Source organism: Pleurodeles waltl, chromosome 3_2 (assembly GCF_031143425.1).
Source record: "Pleurodeles waltl isolate 20211129_DDA chromosome 3_2, aPleWal1.hap1.20221129, whole genome shotgun sequence".
Classification (NCBI taxonomy): domain Eukaryota; kingdom Metazoa; phylum Chordata; class Amphibia; order Caudata; family Salamandridae; genus Pleurodeles; species Pleurodeles waltl.
In genome coordinates, this window is record NC_090441.1 from 125,336,651 (window position 1) to 125,361,478 (window position 24,828).

The 24,828-nt window shown below is 52.2% G+C and overlaps 1 protein-coding gene across 1 annotated transcript in view; it reads left to right on the forward strand.

Annotated features, from left to right (window-relative positions):
* The first annotated feature begins 13,283 nt into the window (after positions 1-13,283).
* Positions 13,284-24,828, forward strand: part of LRRC75A (leucine rich repeat containing 75A) — an 805,747-nt gene continuing 794,202 nt past the window's right edge. Inside the window, exon 1 of the mRNA XM_069226974.1 lies at positions 13,284-14,877. Coding sequence (XP_069083075.1) covers positions 14,611-14,877 — 267 coding nt within the window. The 5' untranslated portion in view covers positions 13,284-14,610. The remainder of the gene's footprint in view (positions 14,878-24,828) is intronic.

Sequence of the window (24,828 nt, forward strand, 5' to 3'; positions counted from 1 at the left end):
GGTCCCCTCATTGTCTGTAATGCATTGACATCATTGTTTTGCTGACCAACACCTGCACCTTCCTGCACCAACATCGGGCACTCGCGTTTCCAATGTCCGACGATTCCGCACACGTGACACGGCATCACCTTTTTCATTGCCTGCACACCATTCGGAGTCACAACAGTGCTCAAATCCGGACCATTACTCCCAAAACCTCCTCTGCCTCTCGCCTGTGGCTGAAACATCATATTTCCCTGCGGCTGCGGCTGCGGCTGCGGCTGCGATACCTGCTGTGAGAACCCTTGCAACCCTTGCAAACCTGTCTGAGCTGCCTTAAGTTGCATCACCAGCACCTTCTCTTTCAACTTTTTCTGTTTCACTTCAATTTCGTCGCTACAGTATTTCGCGTACGTCAGCACCTCATCAATCGGTTTCGACTGCCAACAAATCAAATGCGATTTTATCATCTGACTTATCTCTGGTCTCAGCCCTTCCACAAATCTGAACACAAAATGAAGCATGTCCTTCGCCTCTATTGATTCCGTGCCACTGTAGTTCTTGAACGCCTTCAACAACCTCTCATAGTAACTGTGAATCGACTCTTTAGCCTCTTGGGCGGTTCGATCAATCTTCTGCCAATCCACATTTTTCGCGGGAACCTTCGTCTTCAAGTGCTCAATCACCTTATAGTACAAACTCATTACCATAGGTGATGGTGCACCTGTATCCCTGTCTCTCTCTGGTTCACTTGTCGGCCAACCTACAGCCCTTTTGCAGTCTTCCCACAAATCTGCCGGAACCACAATCTCAAAGAGGGTGTTCAGGTCTTCCCAAAGACATTTTGCCAGCTTCACAAACCTATCAGTCTGCTGATACCATTCAACCGGCTTCTCTCTCAGTTTGGGAAAATCATCTGTAAAGGACTGGATGTCGCTTCTGTGCCATGGTACATGTATTAATTTTCCCCCTGCTGTCTCCCTCATTGGTAACATAGTTACTGCATCACTACTCTGTGGCCTTTTCTCGTTGTACTCTGGGACACTGTCTTTCTTCTTTTCCTTTTTCTTTACCCATCTGCTCTCCCATTTGTCTAGACACCTCCACACTTGCGCACTCTGCAGCAATTCTCTAAGGTGCGTTTTCATGCCTGCTGACCTCATGTGTTCAAAGTCTGTGGTCCCAAAATCCAATCTATAGCTCCTGCTCAAGTGTTTTGTCTTGTCTATTTCGACCCCATTTTTGTCAGCTATTTCTTGCAACCTTCTATGCACCTTGTTCACTTCTCTTGTAATCCTGGGACATAGGTACCTTAGCTCTTCTTCTGTGTAGGACTCTAACCTATTCACACCCATAGTCCCTTCCACCAACTCTGCTGCTTCCATGTTCAACCTGACCCTATTCAGATAGTCCTCTCCCTTCCCACTGGCTGGGCTTTGTGTGGAATTCAGACTGTTGAACCACTGTGTCAGCTGTTGCGCATTCAACCCCATCAATGTAGCATTCACATCGACTGCCATTGATGGTTGCGGCAACTTCTCAGTGTTCGATGATAACGGTATCATCAGTGGGGGACTCGACCTCACCACTGTTGACTGAGCACATATGGGACTAAACTCCATCAAGGATCCGGATCCAGTTGGCTGAGCCACTATCGGAGTTGTCTCTGGAGTGTTCTCTATGCATCTCCTTTCCGTCCCACTCTGCATCACTGATCCTTGACCGCTCATACCTGAGTTTGGCTGAACGTACAAAGGTACCGGTGGACCTACAGTAATGGGTAGGGATATCGCATCTGGGTTCTGTCCATTCCCCAGGTTCTGAGGCATGTTTATTCCCACACCATGGGCCATCATTGCCGGCATGCCCATCTGACTCCCCGTCATCTGAGCATGTGCAGTTCCCCCCTGCATCTGCTTTTGAGGCATCAAAAGCTGGGTTGATTCCGCTTGTGCCAGTGTTGGGTTGCGACCATTCTGTACTCCCATTACGGTTGGGTCTAGAACCATTCCCGTACCATTGTCACTGCTGTAGTATCTTGGGACCTGCGGCTGACAACTCTCTGCTGGTTTCAACACAGGCACATCTGGATATATTCTCCTAATCTGCGGTATCTGCGGGGTGAACAGTAAGCTCGGGTCCTTAGATCCCGATGGCGTTTCTGAATTTGGGGTTTCATTATTCTGTACCGGTGCCGGAGGGGCAGAACTGGTACTTGGACCTTGTTCACTCTCTGCATAAGGTGGTGGACGGTCGTTCAGCAATTGCGTGATGAACTCCTCATCCTCTGACTCATCTTCTCTATCTTTGGAACACCTCCTGTTTGTCTTACAGGTAGCTTTCTTGCCTGTCGCCTCTTCCTCCTTAGCAATTGCGGGAAACAATTTTATCCCCTGCAATACATCTGACCTCCACACCTTTTGTGCATTGTCCCACCTAGCGTCCGCTAGTGTCTTTTCTACTTTTCTTATCCTGGTCTCGAACTTCTTTTGCTGCTGCTGTCTAGCCATTAGTTCCCAAATCGCTAGAGCCTCAAACTGTGCTGGCCTTGGAGGTACCTTCCTGTCGTACATCGCGAACCTCAAATTCTCTAGAATCCTTATATTGAATGTCCCATGGATCGGGAACGCTACGCTCCCATGTTTCTCTGTCAGCTTGTGCCATTGCTTTAGCCAAAGGCACGGAGCTACCCCCCTTTCCTCCATTACAATGTAAGCTGGTGTACCTTCGGGTGGCGTCTCCTCTCCTACGCTCGCTTTAATGTAAGACTCTCCCTTCATCGCACTCCTGAATGCTTTCAAAAATTTCATTTTTTCGTCTTTTATTTCACAAAAATGTGTAATCAATAAGTGACTTTAATTCCCGGAATACTCTTCGCTTGCCTTTCCCCTTCCAATCGAGCCCCACGGACTGCGTCCAATCCGTGCACGACCCTTCTCTGCAACCAACCTATCCCAGCGCGGCTCCTAGTGACGTCACACTCACACACACTGCGGCTGACAAAGCCTCGCGGCTCGTCCTCCTTCACTCACCTCCTCTCGTAACAACTTGGCATGTATTGCGAGCAACCAAATAATAATAAAACAGATCTGTCGGTTTACTACAGGAAGGGTAACACAATCGCTTCAGGACCTTAGGGATTTTTCGCTAGCCTCGGCAGTTATTCCATCTTTCTCGGTCCCCACTTTCGCAAGCAAATCTGACCCGCAGACTCTGCTCTCAACTTGTCAATGATATATTCTAGTGCACTTAGAATTTGTCAAAGCCCGAAGTCGAAGTTTCTTTCACTCCCTTAACAGACGTACCGACTCGTTGACCACGCCCGATCAACCTATTAAACCGACCAGACCACAACATAAAACAAGTGTCTCATACACTTTTCAACATACTCCGGAGTCTCTTGACCTCGCAGGGCCCGTCTCAACAACAACAACCATGTGGACCTTTTTCCTGCACCAAGCGCCACATGCACATGAAGTTCGACGACTTCCCTACTCTCACACTCGGAGTCGCACCTCCGCTATTTTCTATGAAGTTCGACGACTTCCCTACTTCTACACTCGGAGTCGCACCTCCGCTATTCTCTAAAGTCCTCGCAACCTTTTCACACAATCTGCGGCAATAAGCTGTGCAAGCGCAAAACCCTAACTTCACTCATACCATCACTAGTACCGCCAACGCCGATTTCACACCTCCATTCTCTCCATTCGCAAGCTCTGAGATCCCGGGAAAGTCGCGGGGGACTTAGCCCATCATCATTCTCTCAATCTGTTTTACCCAAGAAAAATTTAATTCAACCTCTCGAGCAGGGTCCCAAAGGACGAAACCGTTAATTCAACACCATATACTTCTCGAATAGGGGTCCCAAAAGGCGAAACCGTCCTCTGCTACCATCTACTGATAGAGCGTTCCGACCTACTAATTTACCTGTATTTTGGACGCTCTTGGGTCGACGGATCTTTTGACTAAGTGGGGCTCTCCTTACCCGAGAGAAATCAATTTGTCAGATCAATAATCAATAGTCAGTAATCAATAACGAACATAGGCAGTTCCCTGCTCAACATAACACTTCACAATTAATCCCGACATCGTTTCGGCGAACCATGACCTTTCGGCCATGAATAAACACACCAGTTTTATGCAAAGTTAGTGAATTTATTTCCCTATATTAACAAAGCTAGCACAATGTAAATGTGTCTCAACACCAAATGATAAATGTAAATGAACATTAATAGCTGTCCATAACGGCGGAAAAGATGCAATCTATGCAGCATTTGAATAATAATGCCTTCTATAATGGCAACGCAAACTACTAAAACAATAATCTGTAATGAACTAATTGCATACATTGATCAGCATAACAAGGTCTCAAATTGCATCGTGCAACGAATGAATCCTCACCTAACCTCAAATTAGCATCAGCATGTGGGACTTCATGCAAAACAATTTGGCAACATTAATTTGGAAAACTCCTAACTAGGGATCTCATCAAAATCAGCAGTTGGGTACCTAAAAAGAAAACACAATGCAATTGTACATTTTCCTTTTCATATTTACCAAATTCAATCAGCATTCAAGGAAGTCTTCGTCTCGCAGGTACCAGATTCGATCAGCATGGGACGGGGCAAGGGGGTAGGGTTGGACGGGGCAAATGCCTCACAGCGGCAAGACTAAAGGACAAACTACTTCATGCAAGGGACGAATCAAAGTTAAGGTCTCTAGGGCAAGAATTAATTAAAGTCTCTTTCTCTCGATTAGAGAAAGCATCAGAGTCTCATTCAAAATGGCGTCGATCATCAGCTGGTTCGATGGCTGCAAAATGGCCAAAATGGCTGTAATGGCTGTAATGGCGTACTTTATCCTCGTGCACCTGGTTTTTATAGACAACAGTTCAAATCCAGTAGGGTCTTCCATTGGAGGGTTCATAGGTTAGCTTCAAATTGTCCAATCAAAAATCAAAGTTTACAAGCTTCTACTTAAGAATACATTATCCTTGGAGTCGGGAACGTAAGTTGCAACATTTTATACCAATTAACTCACTTTCAGAGCTTCCATTGTCCGCACCTGCAGATTGACCTTGAAGCGAAGAAGAAAATGCCAGGCTGGCACGAAACCTTAAAGATAAGCATGTGAACCGAAATACGAGCATCTAAACCGTGAGAAAAGCAACTAGGCCGAAGCCTCCACTAAAGTAATGCTAAGCTAATATATTTTAAGCAAGCAAATCATAGCACACGTTTACGATTATGTCGGATTAATACATTTCTAATACATCACGTTATATAAAGCACGCTTATAAGTGTGGGCAAACTACTCTGAGGGCACATTTTGTCCCCGTACAATCTTTATTAGTTCGGTTAAAGTCACACTTGATTATTGCAGTACTACGTTTTTGCGCTAATAAATGTAAAACCTTCATTTCCGCGTCACCAGGCCCTCCTCGGACAGGGCACTAGGGGGGTGGGGCGCTTCTCAGACAGGGCACTGGGGAGGGGAGCGCATCCCGCACAGGGGGATTGGGGGGCGCTCCTCAGACAGGGCACTGGGGGGGGGGGGGCGCTCCTCAGACAGGGCACTTGGTGGGGCGCTCTTCAGACTGGGCGAGGGGGGCGCTCCTCAGACAGGGCACTGGGGGGGGGGGGGCGCTCCTCAGACAGGGCACTTGGTGGGGCGCTCTTCAGACTGGGCGAGGGGGGCGCTCCTCAGACAGGGCACTGGGGAGGGGGCGCAGGGGGGGGGGGGCGCTCATCACGCAGGGCACTGACAGTGATTTGTTCAGACAAGGTACACGGGAGTTTGCCAGACAGGTGCACGACGAAGGGTTGGAGGGCGGGGGCAGGTCACGGATATGGCACAGGGAGGGAGATGCATTCCGATACGGACACCTTTAGGTTCTTTCCCACGGTGCAGGGTGGTAGTTTCACGGAGCGTAAACTTCGTTAAGGTTCCTCAGAAGGCACGGAGGGGAGTTTGTGTGACAGTGTGATCTGACAGCAGCGGGGGGAGGGGCTTGGGAGGCAGTGTGCCCCGACAGAAGTGTGCCCAGACAAGTGTGGCCCGACAGCAGCGGGGGGAGTTTGTGAGGCAGAGTGCACAGACAGCAAAGTGCCCCGATAGAGGAGGGTGGGGGGCTTGTGAGGCAGACTTCACAGAGAACAGGGGGAACTTTCGAGGCAGTGTGCCAAGGTAGCAGTGTGACCAGACAGCAGGGGAGGGAGCTTGTGAGGCAGAGTGCCCAGACAGCAGTGTGCCCCGACAGCAGCCGGGGCGAGCTTGTGAGGAAGAGTGGCCAGACAGCAGCGGGGGGAGGGGCTTGCGAGGTAGTGTGCCCCAACAGCAGCGGGTGGGGCTTGTGAGACAGAGTGCACAGAGAACAGGGGGGAACTTTTGAGGCAGTGTAGCAGTGCGTCCAGACAGCAGGGGAGGGAGCTTGTGAGGCAGAGTGTACAGACAACGGTGTGCCCCGACAGCAGGATCCTGTGAGGGAGCGTGTCCAGACAGCAGTGTGGCGTGCCCAAACTGCAGGGAGGGAGCTTATGAGGCAGTGTGCCCTGTCATCGGATGGGGGCGTCTTGCCCAGATAGTAGGGAGGGAGCTTGCGAGGGAGTGTAAGCAGACAGCAGTGGGGGGAGCTAGTAGGGCAGCGTGCCCAGGCAGCAGGGGAGGGAGCTTGTGGGGCAGCGTACCCAGTCATCGGCGGGTGAGTGTTGGGGGGACTGTGTCTAGACAGTAGGGAGGGAGCTTGTGAGGCAGAGCCAAGTAGGCCTTGGGGTGTGTGTGTGTGTGGCTAGGGGAGCTAGTGAGGCAGTGTGCCTAGACAGCAGGGGAGGGAGCTTGTGAAGAAGTGTGCCCTGACAGTAGGGAGGAAGCTAGTGAGGCAGAGGGCCAAGGAGAACCTCGGGGTGTGTGTGGCGGGGGGGTGGGGGGGCGGGAGGATTGTGAAGCAGTGTGCTCAGAGAGCAGGAGCGAGCTTGTAAGGCAGTGTTCCCTGACAGTAGGGAGGGAGCTAGTGGGACAGTGTGTCCTGACAGTAGGAAGGGAGCTCGTGGGGCAGTGTGCACATGTAGGGAGGGAGCTAGTGGGGCAGTGTGGCCAGGCAGCAGGGGAGGGAGCTAGTGGGGCAGTGTGTCCTGACAGTAGGAAGGGAGCTCGTGGGACAGTGTGCACAGGTAGGGAGGGAGCTCGTGGGGCAGTGTGCACAGGTAGGGAGGAAGCTCGTGGAGCAGTGTGCACAGGTAGGGAGGGAGCTAGTGGGGCAGTGTGTCCTGACAGTAGGGAGGGAGCTCGTGGGACAGTGTGCACATGTGGGGAGGGAGCTAGTGGGGCAGTGTGGCCAGGCAGCAGAGGAGGGAGCTAGTGCGGCAGTGTGTCCTGACAGTAGGGAGGGAGCTCGTGGGACAGTGTGCACAGGTAGGGAGGGAGCTCGTGGGGCAATGTGCACAGGTAGGGAGGGAGCTCGTGGGGCAGTGTGCACAGGTAGGAAGGGAGCTAGTGGGGCAGTGTGCCCTGACAGTAGGGAGGGAACTAGTGGGGCAGTGTGTCCTGACAGTAGAGAGGGAGCTCGTGGGACAGTGTGCACAGGTAGGGAGGGAGCTCGTGGGGCAGTGTGCACAGGTAGTGAGGGAGCTAGTGGGGCAGTGTGCCCTGACAGTAGGGAGGGAACTAGTGGGGTAGTGTGTCCTGACAGTAGGGAGGGAGCTCGTGGGGCAGTGTGCACATGTAGGGAGGGAGCTCGTGGGGCAGTGTGCCCTGACAGTAGGAAGGGAGCTAGTGGGGCAGTGTGTCCTGACAGTAGGGAGGGAGCTCGTGGGCCAGTGTGCACGTGTAGGAAGGGAGCTCGTGGGGCAGTGTGCACATGTTGGGAGGGAGCTCGTGGGGCAGTGTGCCCTGACAGTAGGAAGGGACCTAGTGGGGCAGCGTGCCCAGGCAGCAGGGGAGGGAGCTTGTGGGGCAGCGTACCCAGTCATCGGCGGGTGAGGGTTGGGGGGACTGTGTCTAGACAGTAGGGAGGGAGCTTGTGAGGCAGAGCCAAGTAGGCCTTGGGGTGTGTGTGTGTGTGGCTAGGGGAGCTAGTGAGGCAGTGTGCCTAGACAGCAGGGGAGGGAGCTTGTGAAGAAGTGTGCCCTGACAGTAGGGAGGAAGCTAGTGAGGCAGAGGGCCAAGGAGAACCTCGGGGTGTGTGTGGCGGGGGGGTGGGGGGGCGGGAGGATTGTGAAGCAGTGTGCTCAGAGAGCAGGAGCGAGCTTGTAAGGCAGTGTTCCCTGACAGTAGGGAGGGAGCTAGTGGGACAGTGTGTCCTGACAGTAGGAAGGGAGCTCGTGGGGCAGTGTGCACATGTAGGGAGGGAGCTAGTGGGGCAGTGTGGCCAGGCAGCAGGGGAGGGAGCTAGTGGGGCAGTGTGTCCTGACAGTAGGAAGGGAGCTCGTGGGACAGTGTGCACAGGTAGGGAGGGAGCTCGTGGGGCAGTGTGCACAGGTAGGGAGGAAGCTCGTGGAGCAGTGTGCACAGGTAGGGAGGGAGCTAGTGGGGCAGTGTGTCCTGACAGTAGGGAGGGAGCTCGTGGGACAGTGTGCACATGTGGGGAGGGAGCTAGTGGGGCAGTGTGGCCAGGCAGCAGAGGAGGGAGCTAGTGCGGCAGTGTGTCCTGACAGTAGGGAGGGAGCTCGTGGGACAGTGTGCACAGGTAGGGAGGGAGCTCGTGGGGCAATGTGCACAGGTAGGGAGGGAGCTCGTGGGGCAGTGTGCACAGGTAGGAAGGGAGCTAGTGGGGCAGTGTGCCCTGACAGTAGGGAGGGAACTAGTGGGGCAGTGTGTCCTGACAGTAGAGAGGGAGCTCGTGGGACAGTGTGCACAGGTAGGGAGGGAGCTCGTGGGGCAGTGTGCACAGGTAGGGAGGGAGCTAGTGGGGCAGTGTGCCCTGACAGTAGGGAGGGAACTAGTGGGGTAGTGTGTCCTGACAGTAGGGAGGGAGCTCGTGGGGCAGTGTGCACATGTAGGGAGGGAGCTCGTGGGGCAGTGTGCCCTGACAGTAGGAAGGGAGCTAGTGGGGCAGTGTGTCCTGACAGTAGGGAGGGAGCTCGTGGGCCAGTGTGCACGTGTAGGAAGGGAGCTCGTGGGGCAGTGTGCACATGTTGGGAGGGAGCTCGTGGGGCAGTGTGCCCTGACAGTAGGAAGGGACCTAGTGGGGCAGCGTGCCCAGGCAGCAGGGGAGGGAGCTTGTGGGGCAGCGTACCCAGTCATCGGCGGGTGAGGGTTGGGGGGACTGTGTCTAGACAGTAGGGAGGGAGCTTGTGAGGCAGAGCCAAGTAGGCCTTGGGGTGTGTGTGTGTGGCTAGGGGAGCTAGTGAGGCAGTGTGCCTAGACAGCAGGGGAGGGAGCTTGTGAAGAAGTGTGCCCTGACAGTAGGGAGGAAGCTAGTGAGGCAGAGGGCCAAGGAGAACCTCGGGGTGTGTGTGGCGGGGGGGGGGCGGGAGGATTGTGAAGCAGTGTGCTCAGAGAGCAGGAGCGAGCTTGTAAGGCAGTGTTCCCTGACAGTAGGGAGGGAGCTAGTGGGACAGTGTGTCCTGACAGTAGGAAGGGAGCTCGTGGGGCAGTGTGCACATGTAGGGAGGGAGCTAGTGGGGCAGTGTGGCCAGGCAGCAGGGGAGGGAGCTAGTGGGGCAGTGTGTCCTGACAGTAGGAAGGGAGCTCGTGGGACAGTGTGCACAGGTAGGGAGGGAGCTCGTGGGGCAGTGTGCACAGGTAGGGAGGAAGCTCGTGGAGCAGTGTGCACAGGTAGGGAGGGAGCTAGTGGGGCAGTGTGTCCTGACAGTAGGGAGGGAGCTCGTGGGACAGTGTGCACATGTGGGGAGGGAGCTAGTGGGGCAGTGGGGCCAGGCAGCAGAGGAGGGAGCTAGTGGGGCAGTGTGTCCTGACACTAGGGAGGGAGCTCGTGGGACAGTGTGCACAGGTAGGGAGGGAGCTCGTGGGGCAATGTGCACAGGTAGGGAGGGAGCTCGTGGGGCAGTGTGCACAGGTAGGAAGGGAGCTAGTGGGGCAGTGTGCCCTGACAGTAGGGAGGGAACTAGTGGGGCAGTGTGTCCTGACAGTAGAGAGGGAGCTCGTGGGACAGTGTGCACAGGTAGGGAGGGAGCTCCTGGGGCAGTGTGCACAGGTAGGGAGGGAGCTAGTGGGGCAGTGTGCCCTGACAGTAGGGAGGGAACTAGTGGGGTAGTGTGTCCTGACAGTAGGGAGGGAGCTCGTGGGGCAGTGTGCACATGTAGGGAGGGAGCTCGTGGGGCAGTGTGCCCTGACAGTAGGAAGGGAGCTAGTGGGGCAGTGTGTCCTGACAGTAGGGAGGGAGCTCGTGGGCCAGTGTGCACGTGTAGGAAGGGAGCTCGTGGGGCAGTGTGCACATGTTGGGAGGGAGCTCGTGGGGCAGTGTGCCCTGACAGTAGGAAGGGACCTAGTGGGGCAGCGTGCCCAGGCAGCAGGGGAGGGAGCTTGTGGGGCAGCGTACCCAGTCATCGGCGGGTGAGGGTTGGGGGGACTGTGTCTAGACAGTAGGGAGGGAGCTTGTGAGGCAGAGCCAAGTAGGCCTTGGGGTGTGTGTGTGTGGCTAGGGGAGCTAGTGAGGCAGTGTGCCTAGACAGCAGGGGAGGGAGCTTGTGAAGAAGTGTGCCCTGACAGTAGGGAGGAAGCTAGTGAGGCAGAGGGCCAAGGAGAACCTCGGGGTGTGTGTGGCGGGGGGGGGGGGGGGCGGGAGGATTGTGAAGCAGTGTGCTCAGAGAGCAGGAGCGAGCTTGTAAGGCAGTGTTCCCTGACAGTAGGGAGGGAGCTAGTGGGACAGTGTGTCCTGACAGTAGGAAGGGAGCTCGTGGGGCAGTGTGCACATGTAGGGAGGGAGCTAGTGGGGCAGTGTGGCCAGGCAGCAGGGGAGGGAGCTAGTGGGGCAGTGTGTCCTGACAGTAGGAAGGGAGCTCGTGGGACAGTGTGCACAGGTAGGGAGGGAGCTCGTGGGGCAGTGTGCACAGGTAGGGAGGAAGCTCGTGGAGCAGTGTGCACAGGTAGGGAGGGAGCTAGTGGGGCAGTGTGTCCTGACAGTAGGGAGGGAGCTCGTGGGACAGTGTGCACATGTAGGGAGGGAGCTAGTGGGGCAGTGGGGCCAGGCAGCAGAGGAGGGAGCTAGTGGGGCAGTGTGTCCTGACAGTAGGGAGGGAGCTCGTGGGACAGTGTGCACAGGTAGGGAGGGAGCTCGTGGGGCAATGTGCACAGGTAGGGAGGGAGCTCGTGGGGCAGTGTGCACAGGTAGGAAGGGAGCTAGTGGGGCAGTGTGCCCTGACAGTAGGGAGGGAACTAGTGGGGCAGTGTGTCCTGACAGTAGGGAGGGAGCTCGTGGGACAGTGTGCACAGGTAGGGAGGGAGCTCGTGGGGCAGTGTGCACGGGTAGGGAGGGAGCTCGTGGGGCAGTGTGCACAGGTAGGGAGGGAGCTAGTGGGGCAGTGTGCCCTGACAGTAGGGAGGGAACTAGTGGGGTAGTGTTTCCTGACAGTAGGGAGGGAGCTCGTGGGGCAGTGTGCACATGTAGGGAGGGAGCTCGTGGGGCAGTGTGCCCTGACAGTAGGAAGGGAGCAAGTGGGGCAGTGTGTCCTGACAGTAGGGAGGGAGCTCGTGGGCCAGTGTGCACGTGTAGGAAGGGAGCTCGTGGGGCAGTGTGCACATGTAGAGAGGGAGCTCGTGATGCAGTGTGCCCTGACAGTAGGAAGGGACCTAGTGGGGCAGTGTGTCCTGACAGTAGGGAGGGAGCTCGTGGGCCAGTGTGCACCTGTAGGAAGGGAGCTCGTGGGGCAGTGTGCACATGTAGGGAGGGAGCTCGTGGGACAGTGTGCCCTGACAGTAGGAAGGGAGCTAGTGGGGCAGTGTGCACAGGTATGGAGGGAGGGAGCTCGTGGGGCAGTGTGCACATGTAGGGAGGGAGCTCGTGGGGCAGTGTGCCCTGACAGTAGGAAGGGAGCTAGTGGGGCAGTGTGCACAGGTAGGGAGGGAGGGAGCTCGTGGGGCAGTGTGCACATGTAGGGAGGGAGCTAGTGGGGCAGTGTGCCCTGACAGTAGGGAGGGAACTAGTGGGGCAGTGTGTCCTGACAGTAGGGAGGGAGCTCGTGGGACAGTGTGCACAGGTAGGGAGGGAGCTCGTGGGGCAGTGTGCACAGGTAGGGAGGGAGCTAGTGGGGCAGTGTGCCCTGACAGTAGGAAGGGAGCTAGTGGGGCAGTGTGTCCTGACAGTAGGGAGGGAGCTCGTGGGCCAGTGTGCACGTGTAGGAAGGGAGCTCGTGGGGCAGTGTGCACATGTAGGGAGGGAGCTCGTGGGGCAGTGTGCCCTGACAGTAGGAAGGGACCTAGTGGGGCAGTGTGTCCTGACAGTAGGGAGGGAGCTCGTGGGCCAGTGTGCACGTGTAGGAAGGGAGCTCGTGGGGCAGTGTGCACATGTAGGGAGGGAGCTCGTGGGGCAGTGTGCCCTGACAGTAGGAAGGGAGCTAGTGGGGCAGTGTGCACAGGTAGGGAGGGAGGGAGCTCGTGGGGCAGTGTGCACATGTAGGGAGGGAGCTCGTGGGGCAGTGTGCACAGGTAGGGAGGGAGGGAGCTCGTGGGGCAGTGTGCACATGTAGGAAGGGAGCTAGTGGGGCAGTGTGCCCTGACAGTAGGGAGGGAACTAGTGGGGCAGTGTGTCCTGACAGTAGGGAGGGAGCTCGTGGGACAGTGTGCACAGGTAGGGGGGGAGCTTGTGGGGCAGTGTGCACAGGTAGGGAGGGAGCTCGTGGGGCAGTGTGCACAGGCAGGGAGGGAGCTAGTGGGGCAGTGTGCCCTGACAGTAGGGAGGGAACTAGTGGGGTAGTGTGTCCTGACAGTAGGGAGGGAGCTCGTGGGGCAGTGTGCACATGTAGGGAGGGAGCTCGTGGGGCAGTGTGCCCTGACAGTAGGAAGGGAGCTAGTGGGGCAGTGTGTCCTGACAGTAGGGAGGGAGCTCGTGGGCCAGTGTGCACGTGTAGGAAGGGAGCTCGTGGGGCAGTGTGCACATGTAGGGAGGGAGCTCGTGGGGCAGTGTGCCCTGACAGTAGGAAGGGAGCTAGTGGGGCAGTGTGTCCTGACAGTAGGGAGGGAGCTCGTGGGCCAGTGTGCACGTGTAGGAAGGGAGCTCGTGGGGCAGTGTGCACATGTAGGGAGGGAGCTCGTGGGGCAGTGTGCCCTGACAGTAGGAAGGGAGCTAATGGGGCAGTGTGCACAGGTAGGGAGGGAGGGAGCTCGTGGGGCAGTGTGCACATGTAGGGAGGGAGCTCGTGGGGCAGTGTGCCTTGACAGTAGGAAGGGAGCTAGTAGGGCAGTGTGCACAGGTAGGAAGTTCCTCTGACAGGGCGCACGGCGGGACGCTTGAGTGCTGCTGGCGAGGGCCCTCCCCAGGCCGCCCCGGGGCAGGGCTGACGAGCCTCGAGGACCCGCAGGCGCTGGAGTCCTCCGGTCTGGGCTGGGCGCGGACACGCCCTCGTCCTCATCCCCACGGGAGCGCCTCGCAGCCGACGGCGGCGCTTCTCTGCCCTCCGGCCAGCCTGCGCGTCCGCTCCGGATCCAGCTGTGCTCGCTGCCGCTGGATCGTCGTTCGCAGGACGCGGGCTGCACCTCGGCTGTGGATCTCTCCTGTCTATACTGGGTCCGCCGTGTGGTGTTTGCTTTGGGTTTGTCTTACGGGCTCGGTTTCCTCTCTATCGCTGCCCCTCGGACTCTGTGGAACTTCGTGCTGCCCGGGATCAGCGGCCCCGATTCTTCTCGCACCCCCCTGGATCCCAGCTGTGACTGTTGATTTGGATTCCCATCCTCCACTGGACCCAGCTGTGCACTGTCTTTCGCTACCCATCCTGCACTGGGTCCAGCTGTGCCCCGTTGAGCTCTCTCCCCACCGTGCACCGGATCCAGCTGTGCACTGTTTTTGGATACCCAACCTCCACTGGATCCAGCGATGCACTGTTGATTTCTCTCCCCAGCGCGCACTGGATCCGGCTGTGCACTCTCAATTTGGATCCCTATCACACACTAGATCCTCCTGGCACTTCTGATTTGGCTACACATCTCGCACTGGATGTAGCTGCGCACTGGTGATCTCCAACACTGATTTCGATCCCCGTCCCGCCCTGCATCCAGCCGTGCACTTCTGGTTGAATTCTCCCGACGGCGCTGGATGCACGTGTGCACTGCTTCTTGGGTAGCCACCCTGCAGTTTATTTAGACGTGCACTGCTTAAATTCACGTGCGTGCACTGGATCCAGCTGTGCGTTGCTCCTTGGATCTTTGGATGGACCACCCTGTCTGTGCCGTGTCCGGATCACTGCTGCGTCGCCATCCTGTAGTTGATTTACCTGTGCACTGCTTACTGGAAACCTCAGGCTGCTTGGGTTACCGTCCTGCACTGGATCTCGCTGTGAACTGTTGTTCTGGATTCCCTTGTCTGCACTGGATGTAACCTGATCTCTCCGCTTGATTCCTGGGTGGCAGCCTCCTCTCCCACGCAGATTGCGTGGGGGGTTGATCTGCTCCATCCCCACCTGTAGCTGCCCCCTGGGCCGGCTCGGATGAAGCTCCGAGAGGCGCCAGCGCTCAACCATCATGGGCACCAAGCAGACCAAGGGGTGCCAGGCCAGCGGGGTCGAGAGCCCGCCGCACCCCCTAGGTTCCCGCAAAAGGCGCCCCTCCAGGGACCGCGGCGACTTCTTTGCTTCGTTCATGGCGAAGTCAAGTGATAAGTTTGGAAAGAGCGGGCCGGGGACCCTTCCCCCCTATCACAGGCGCATCAGCATGATTCAGGACATGATGGTGCTGGTGAGGCAGGGGCGGCAGGATGAGGCGACTGAGCTCCTCCGGCACCTGAGGCAGGTGAGTGCTGGTTACCCGCGTGTGGTGAAGTTTGTGGAAACTGAGCATGAGCGACTAAGAGACCTCAAGCCTGAGCATGGTCCTCTCTGAGGAATTCAAGGCTGAGCATGGTCCTCTCTGGTAAACTCAAGCCTGAGCATGGTCCTCTCTGGGGAATTCAAGGCTGAGCATGGTCCTCTCTGGTAAACTCACGGCTGACCATTGGCATCTCTGGTAAACTCACGGCTGACCATTGGCATCTCTGGTAAACTCACGGCTGGGCATTGTCCTCTCTGGTAAACTCACGGCTGAGTATTGTCATCTCTGGTAAACTCACGGCTGAGTATTGATCTCTGTGGTAAACTCAAGGCTTAGCATGGTCCACTGTGGAGTATTCAAAGCTGAGAAATGTCATCTCTGGTAAATTCACGGCTGAGTATTGTCCTCTCTGGTGTACCCAAGGCTGAGTATTGTCCTCTCTGGTGTACCCAAGGCTGAGCATTGTCCTGTCTGGTAAACTCAAGCCTGAGCATGGTCCTCTCTGGGGAATTCAAGGCTGAACTTTGTCCTCTCTGGTAAATTCAAGTCTGAGTAGTGTCCTCTCGGGTACACCCAGGGCTGAGCATTGTCCTCTCTGGTAATCCCAGGGCTGAGCATTGTCCTCTCGGGTACACCCAGGGCTGAGAATTGTACTCTCTGGTAAACCCAGGGCTGAGCAGTGTCCTCTCTGGTAAACCCAGGGCTGAGCATTGTCCTCTCTGGTAATCCCAGGGCTGAGCATTGTCCTCTCGGGTACACCCAGGGCTGAGCATTGTCCTCTCTGGTAAACCCAGGGCTGAGTAGTGTCCTCTCTGGTAAACGCAAGGCTGAGTATTGTCCTTACTGGTAATCTCAAGGTTGAGTATTGTCCTTACTGGTAATCTCAAGGCTGAGCTTTGTTCTCGCTGGGAGACCCAAGGCTGAGCGAGGTCCACTCTTGGGAAACTCCGGGTTGGGCATGGGCCACTTTTGGTTACTCTGAGCTTGGCAAGGCCTATTCTGGGAAATGCATGATTGGGCCATTGTGAGAACCTGTTAGCTGAGCATGGTACTCTCTAGGAAACTCTTAGCTGAGTATGGTCCACTCTGGGAAAATCGGGATTAAAAATGGTCCACTCTGGGAAATACAAGGCTGAGCATGGATCACTCGGGGATCCTCAGGGTTGAGCCCTGGAACGTGTGGCTGAACAAGGACACAAACCTTGAAACCCAGGAAACTCTGGGTTGAGAATGAAAAGTTTAGAAAAGCCAGTGTTGAGCAGGTGCTACTGTGTGAGATTCAGCGATGAGCCTGGAGCGCTCTGCAAAGCTCACACGTCTGGGAAAACCTCCGGGCTGAGTATAAGGAAAGCTAGGCAGCTGAGAAACTAGACTGAGCATCTGGAAGTCCAAGAAGCCCAGGGCAGAGCTTGGGTGGAGGCAAGAGGGGCTCCGAGGAGCTACGGCTGGGAGCGGAAATGGTAAAACAGTCACGGTTGAGCGTATAAAACACAGGCCGTGCAGAAGGAACTCAGTGTTGCGTGTGGGAGCCCCGTGGTGGGCATGAGCGCCTCGAGGGTGGGCATGAGAAACTCGGGTGGGGGGCTGGCTGTGCATGGGAAACTGAGCGGTGAGCATGGAAACCTTGAGGTAGGGATGAGAACCTAATTCGTGGGCATGGCAGACTCATGGATGTGCATGGATAGACTCAGGGTGGGCGTAGAGGACACTGGGTTGGAAGTAAATGTCTCAGGGTGGGCGTAGAGGACACTGGGTTGGAAGTGAAAGACTCAGGGCAGGGGTGGACATTGGAAACAGTGATGGGCATGGGAGACCTAGGCGTGGGCATGGGACCCTCAAGGATGGGCAAGAGAATATCAGGCCTGGGCACGGGAGCCTCAGGGGTGGACGTAGAAAACAGGAAGGGGCAGATGGACGTTAGAGGTGGGCATAGGACCGTCAGTGTTGGGCATGAGAGTCTCGCGGGTGGGCACAGGGACCTCGTGAGTGGGCGAGGAAAACTCCGCTGTGAGCGTGGGAACCTCAGGGGTGGGGGCCGGAGCCTTGGGTTTGGACACAGAAACCTCCGGGTAGGCATGGAAATCTGAGGGAGTCCTATGGGACGGTGTATGCAGTATTTTTCAATAACTCGCTATGCCAACCTGAGGTCGCTTTTGTCGCCTGTGGTAACGTGAAAGCCTCTTGGCACATACAGTTGTGGATGCACAGATTGCTTTAAGCGCTGATCTGTGGACAGGACCCTTCAGCCTTCGACGCACAGCAACAGGCAGTTTCCCCGGGGCCCAGCAGGCGGCAGTGTTGAGCAGCGGCCCTGGAAGCAGTAAACTCGTGTCCCCCCTTTAAAAGTTTTGTTTATGTGACTCGGGGTGGCGTTCGAGGTGTCCCCTCTCTTTCCATCTGGGCCTGACAGTCCCAGGTCTCCCAGAGGACAGTATCGCACCGTAAGGTCGCTTCTATCCTATCACCTGTGGACGGCTTTCACGGATCTTCTAGTCCATCGATACCCGCACACATATTCGCGGGGGCAAAAAGTTGGGTTTGTGGTGTGATCGAGGGCCGCAATGATACCAGCAGGGAGGCGGGCATGGGCGCAGGTGGTGCAGGGAAGTGACACGGGTACAACTAGTAGATGAATTGCACCTGGCAGCAATCCTGGCTCCCCTCTTGTCCAAATTGTGTGATCCTAGACAATAGTTTTATTTCACTTTGCTTCATTGTTCTTCACTATGACCTATAGCAGCATCTGGAAATACATGACCCCAGGATGTGCCATGTACAAAACCTTCTCTAGGATTTGATCTAATAAACTATGAGGTTGTCGATGTATTATGGCAACGCTGGCCGGCCAGAGGGTGCATGTTGACGATTGGCATTGTTGCCAGGCTTGAAGGGGGTGGTTGGTATGAGCATTTCTAAACTGATGTTAGAAAACATGAAAAAAAATCTCAGTGCACTGATTTTACATCTGACGTACTAAGGTGAAACGCTTCTGAACTACACATTTTGAATTTTGAAGAGTCTTTATCGTGTTCTTACAAGTTTGTTGCAAGATGTCTTAACAATGAAGGTGTTCTTAGAGTTAGGAGGGACTGGAGGGCACCGCCCGTGCTTTCTTTTTTGTGCTTCACTTCACCTGTAAATAAATGTTTGCCATTTATTTAATTATTTAATGTCATTATGAATGTTAGTGCTTTGTAAAGTAAACAGAAGGCCAGTGATGCTGTTCAGCCCAGGGCCGCATGTAAAGGTCAAGGGGTCCTTATATGACCATTGGGCCCTACTTTGAGTATCACTATCCTAGTAATATTGTTCCCTATCACTTGTAGATGGCAGTAAAGTGCTCCTTATCTTATCATTTGTGGACATCATTCCCAGATCTGCTGTTGGGACAGTAACATGCTCCTTATCTTATCATATGTAGACGTCATTCACAGGTCTCCTTTTGGGACAGTAAAGTGCTCCTTATCTTCTCCTTGTAGATGCTGTTCTGTTGGGGCAGTAACATTACTCCATATATCATTATTGTAGATGGCATTCCCTGACCTCGTGGTGGGACATGAACGTGCTTCTTATTTTATCATCTGTGGGTGGCATTCACAAATACGCGGGTGGGACAGTAACTGGCTCCTCATCTTATCATCTGTGGGTGGCACTCACAAATTCGCTGGTGGGATAGTAACTGGCTCCTCATCTTATCATCTGTGGGTGGCATTGACATCTCCTGGTGTGACAGTAACTTGCTCCTTATCTTATCATTTATGGATGCTATTCCTGGCTCTACTGGTGGGGCAGTAGTATTACTCTTTATATCATTCATTGTAGTTGACATTCCTTGACCTCCTGGTGGGACATTAACATGCTCCTTATCTTATCATCTTTGGGTGGCATTCACAGATCCTTGGCGGGACAGTAACATGCTCCTTATCTTATCATTTGTGCGTGACAATAACAGATCCCATGGTGGGACAGTAACTTGCTCCTCACCTTATCATCGGTGGGTGGCATTGGCAGATCCCTGATGGGACAGTAACTGGCTCCTCATCTTATCATCTGTGGGTGGCATTGGCGGATCCCCTGGTGGGACAGTAACTTGCTCCTCATCTTATTTGTGGGGGGCAATGGCAGATCCCCTGGTGGGACAGTAACTTGCTCCTCATCTCATTATTTGTGAGTGGCACTGACAGGTCTCCTGGTGGGACAGTTCCACTGGCCCTCACCTTCCCACCTGAGGCTTGCCCTCGGAGGCCTCCCATGGTGGCATTCGTACTGTGCAAAGCTCCACCCCCACGCGGCGTCATCACCAACTAACTGCTGAGTAACAGAACTCACAAGTGAACTAATACTCAAAGTAACCAATGCTCAAAGTCGGTGAAACATTTGAGTTCTTTTTTTGAACGAGAGTGTGCTCTGTAGTGAACTGTTTTCCCCTTCCCTTTGCCCCCTCCTCGTTTTCTGCGGTAGGTAGTTTGTGCCTAGTTATTTTGTGGGCGTCTGTGCTAATTTGGGGCTCGGCCGTGGTGGTGCTCAGTTACTGTCAAACATGTTTTGAAGGTGACCCTGATAGAGCGGTCCGCAGTAATAATTTTACCTGTGTTCGGACGCTCTTTAGGCCGATGAATCTTTTGACTAAGTGCGAACTCTCTGTACTCTTAATCGATCAATCACATCAAATCAATAATCAATAACGAACATAAGCAACACCTTGAACAACATAACACTTAACTATTAATCCAGAATACATTTCGGCGAACCCTGACCTTTCAGTCAGGAATAACCACACCAGTTTATTGCAAAGTTAGTGAATTTATTTCCCTATATTAACAAAGCTAGTACAATGTAAATGTGTCTCAACACCAAATGATAAACATATATGAACATTAATAGCTGTCCATAACGTCGGAACAAGTGTAATCTATGAAGCATTTGAATCACAAGGCATTCGATAATGGCAATGCAAATCACTAATACGATAATCTGTAATGAACTAATTGCGTACATTTAGTCAGCATAACAAGATCTCAAATTGCATCGTGCGACATATGGAATCCTCGTCTAACCTCAAATTAGCATCAGCATGTGGGACTTCATGCAAAAACTATTTAGTAACATTAATTTAGAAAACTCCTATCTAGGGCTCTTACCAAAATCAGCAGTTGGTTACCTAAAAGAAACACAATGCAATTTTACAATTTCCTTTCATATTTACCAATTCCGATCAGCATACAAGGAAGTCTTCGTCTCACAGGTACCGTTCTTCGGTCAGCATGGGTACCGTTTCTCGATCAGCATGGGACGGGACAAAGGGGCAGGGGTGGACGGGGCAAATGCCTCACGGTGGCAAGGTAAAACTATTACTTCATGCAAAGGGATCAAATCAAAGTTACAGTCTCTAGGGCAAGAATCATTTAAAGACTCTTTCTCTCGATTAGAGAAAGCATCAAAGTCTCTCAAAATGGCGTCGCAGCAAAGTGGGCCATAATAGCTACGAAGTCAAAATGTTCGTATTCGCGGGCAAATGGCTACCTTCTTCTCGTGCACCTGATTTTTATAGACAACAGTTCAAGTCCTGTAGGGTCTCCATTGGAGGGTTCATAGGTTAGCTTCAAATTGACCAATCAAACACGACAGTTCTCAAGCTTTTACTTAAGCATACATTATCCTTGGAGATGGGTACGCAGATCGCAACATTGTCTCCTAATTAGCCTACTCTCAGAGCCTCCATTGTCCGCACCTGCAAGTCGACCTTGAATTAAAGAGAAAATATGCCAGGCTGGCACCAACTTTAAGATAAACATGTGAACAGTTTCTGTGGAAAAGTACAGCTTCAAGCAAAATACACGTTTAATAGCACAGTGGAAAAATACGAGCATCTAAACCATGAGACCAGGCAACTAGGCCAAAGCCTCCGCTAAAGTAATGCTAAGCTAAAGCATTTCAAACAAGCAAATCGTAGCACACGTTTATGATTATGTCGGATTAGTGCAATTCTAATTCACCACGTTATATAAAAGCACGCGTATAAATGATGGCAAACTACTCTGAGGGCACATTTTGTCCCCGTACAATCTTAATTAATTCGGTTAATATCACACATGATTATTTCAGCACTACGTTTAAGCGTTAATAAATCAAAACCTTCATTTTCTGCTTCATCAATCCCTCCTCTGATGACTACTAGTCATCACACCAAACCACGCCCACAAATTTTATTCCATTAAAATTCTGTCAGTTCCCTCTTCCTTTTAATTCCCCTAGTTTGCGCTTTGTATTCTTCTGCCATTCTTTTCATAATTTTCTCTTCTTTTCTTCTTTTAATTCTTTCCATAATCATTATTATTCCCCTTTTTATTCCCCAAATTCCAAATACACAAATTATTACTATTAATATTCCTTCTATTATTTTCAATAATATTCCATTCCAAATTCCCCCAATCCAATGTCCCACTGAAGCTATTCCCTTTCCAACCTTCTCCCACACTCCTGGTTCTTTCAGTTCTTTCAAATCTGCACTTTCTTTTGTTAGATTAGCAAGCATAGTTTTAATCTTCACACTATTATCCGGTATATAGGTGCAACAGTGACGTGCACCAATCATTTTGCAAACGCCTCCATCCTTTGCTAAAAGAATGTCTAAAGCAAGCCTATTTTGAAGAGTCATAGCTCTTTCCGCTGCAAGCTCAGCATCTATCAGGATTATAGCACCTGAAAACTTTGTCAGCATGTTATCCACTATAGTAGACAACTTTCGTATCTTGATGGAATTCAGCACAACTCCCAATGAAGGAATCATGGCTCCAAATATATCACCTACCACAGCAGCTGCGGTCTCTCTTTTCTGGATACTATGAGATCCAGATGTCTTTTGAATCATCGATACGTCATCCAGTTGATAAACCTTTGGGAACACTATACCCAAATAACATCTCCCCCCACCATCCCTTGGGAAGACGATAATAAGCATTATGCCCACAAATGTAATACACCCCTGGAATGACAGGGTCAAGTCCGTCCATCATGAATGTCCATTTGGCCTTAAAAATAAACGTATGTTTGCACTCACTCGCTCCTACAAAAATATTGTCATAATATGATTCACCTCGATATATACAACATTTCCCTACATGCCAAGCGTCTAAAGCTATTTTCCCTTGTGTCTTTATAGCAGCAAAATCATAATTATCTACTGAAGTCCTCTTATGTAGCTCCTTTTCTAATTTCGCTCTCATTTGAGCCCTTCTATCATCGGTGCGATCTAAAAAGCTTATTTCTACAGCAGAGACGGAGCAGGTAAGGTTTTCCCTATGAGCATGAGCCGTTTCAAAAGGTTGCATTGGCTCGAAAAAGTCCCTCATAATTTTGTAATCCCAATATCTTGCAGTTTCGCTTAGCTGCGCTATTATAGGAACATAAGCAAAGGTAACATCATAATTCGAGTAAAAATACTGTATGTTAGTTTGACCATAAAACCTAGACATTACTATACTACATGTAATCCCATATGTAAGAGGCATGTGGTGATAAGTTACCCCTTCTTTTACTGATGTCGGTATCTGTGTACACACATAACAATCTTTCGCATCCATAGTCTCAACATACTCTGTTAGCAAGCGATAGAAAACGTTATACGAAAGCTCTTTCTTATCATGCAAGAGCCTCTCATCCATTGCTAGTCTTTTCAATGGGGTTAGTTCAGTGACAGGAACAGGAACAATAGTAGAAGCAGCAATAGTCTCATTCTCACCTTTTCCATGCATTCCAAACACAATTGCCATTATTATTAGTACACATGTTAGTACCAAGCCTATACACACATATTTACAAAATCTCTTTCTATTGTTCGGTGCCATGATCTGTATAGAATCAGAGAGCTAGAAGCACTTATAAATGAAACTATTTATCAATTCAGTTGCAAAGCTGAACGAGCACAATGTTCACACCGTCTTCTTCAAAAGGCCAGTCACTTATCTGTTAGCAGCATTTGTCTCAATTCGGCAATAACTCAGTCTTTATCAGTTTAGCAAATGTCTCATCCGGTTTAACAATGTCTCAGCTGGTTGTTTCTTTCACGTTATATTGTAGCAAGCGATATCATTTACTCTTTCAATCGACAGAGTCTATGAAACTTTTCTTTTCTATTGGTATCTCTTCTTCTTCTTCGTTCTCGATGCTTAGAGATACAAACTCGTCAGTCCAATCATCATTGACTGCATATGCCCATTCAGGACCGGAATACCTCCTGTTCGGTATCCTTTTCCTTTTCAATTTAGCTTCCCTTTTCGATTCTGCTTCGCTGGTACTTTCCTCTTTTGTCAAGTCTTTTTCTTCACTTGACGATTGATCCACAACAGTCACTTCTTTTCTTTTCTCTTTCACTTTCGGCCTTCCTCCTTCGTTCAAACTTTCTTTACCCTTTTCTTTTATTGGTGAGATACTTAGTCTTCTCTTTGCACCATGTCCATTTGATGGACCTGCTGCCTTTTCTGTAGAGGCTTGAACTCTTTCGTTCTGTTCTGCCTCGTTCTCTCCTTCTGGGGAATCAATCACGTTCTCTTTTTCTTTTTCTGTATTGTCTGCTTCTGGGAAAGCCCTCCTCTGATCAGGCTCTCCTACTTTTTCACTTTTCTCGAGCCCTTCGTCACCGTTATTTTCTTCAGGCTCTGTATCACTTTCAGCTGCTTCAGGCTCCTTGTCACCTTCAGCTGCTTCAGGCTTTTTGCTACCCTCAGCTGCTTCAGGTTCTTTGTCACCTGCAGCTTCTTCGTCGCTGTCTGAACTTTCTCCTTGGTCTCCCCCAAGTGAGTTGGTGTCTTCGTTGTCGGAGAATATCTCCTTTTCTCCTGCTTCTGCCTGTTCGCTTTCAGCTCGCTTTTGTTCTGTCTCAGCACTCGGCACTGCTTTATCAGGCACTGGTACGTTCAGCGCTTCAACTTCCTCATCTGTGGGACACAACACCTTCTTTGTGTGACTGGCGTGAATCCAGTTGGGAACCCCCGCACACTTCACAGCGGTAGTTGTCGTCAGGATCACTTGGAAAGGGCCTTTCCAACGGGGTTCCAGACACGATTTTCTCACGTGCTTCTTTACCACGACCCAGTCACCTGCTTTCAGTGCGTGTCCTGGACCTTGGATCGGTGGCAAGGTGGTCGCTTCCACCTGGTGAGAGAAAGAGCGAACCACGTCAGCCAGTCCTTTGCAGTAGTCTAACACCATATCATCTGTAATATTCAAAAGCATGTTTGCGGGAACTGCAGGAAGTCTCATAGCCCTGCCCATGAGTATTTCATGTGGAGACAATCCAGTCTTTCTATCGGGAGTGTTTCTCATTGACATTAGCACTAAGGGCAATGCGTCAGGCCATTTCAAATTTGTCGATGCACATATTTTTGCCATTCTCGATTTCAGCGTACCATTCATCTGCTCCACCAGTCCTGATGCTTCAGGGCGATAGCTACAGTGCAGCTTTTGCTCAATGTTCAGTGCTTCGCAAAGTAACTTCATCACCTCGTTATTGAAGTGACTTCCCCTATCTGATTCTAAAGAGATCGGGAATCCGAAACGTGGTATCAACTCCCTCAACAATAGCTTGGCAACTGTAAGGCTGTCATTTCTACGTGTAGGATATGCCTCAATCCAGTGACTAAAAATGCACACAATCACCAACACATACTTCAGACCCCCATGCACAGGCATCTCAATGAAGTCCATCTGCATGCGGCTAAAAGGACCGCTTGCCCTACCAATGTGACTCGCACTCACAACTGTTCCCTTCCCTGGGTTCATCTGCTGGCAAGTGACACATCGATGGCAAACTGCTTCTGCAGCTTGGCGAAATCTGGGGTTAAACCAATCAGTTTTGAACAATCTTATCATGGCATCTCTCCCTAGGTGAGCTTGCCCATGATAGAACCGCGCAAGCTGTGATAAGAGGCTATT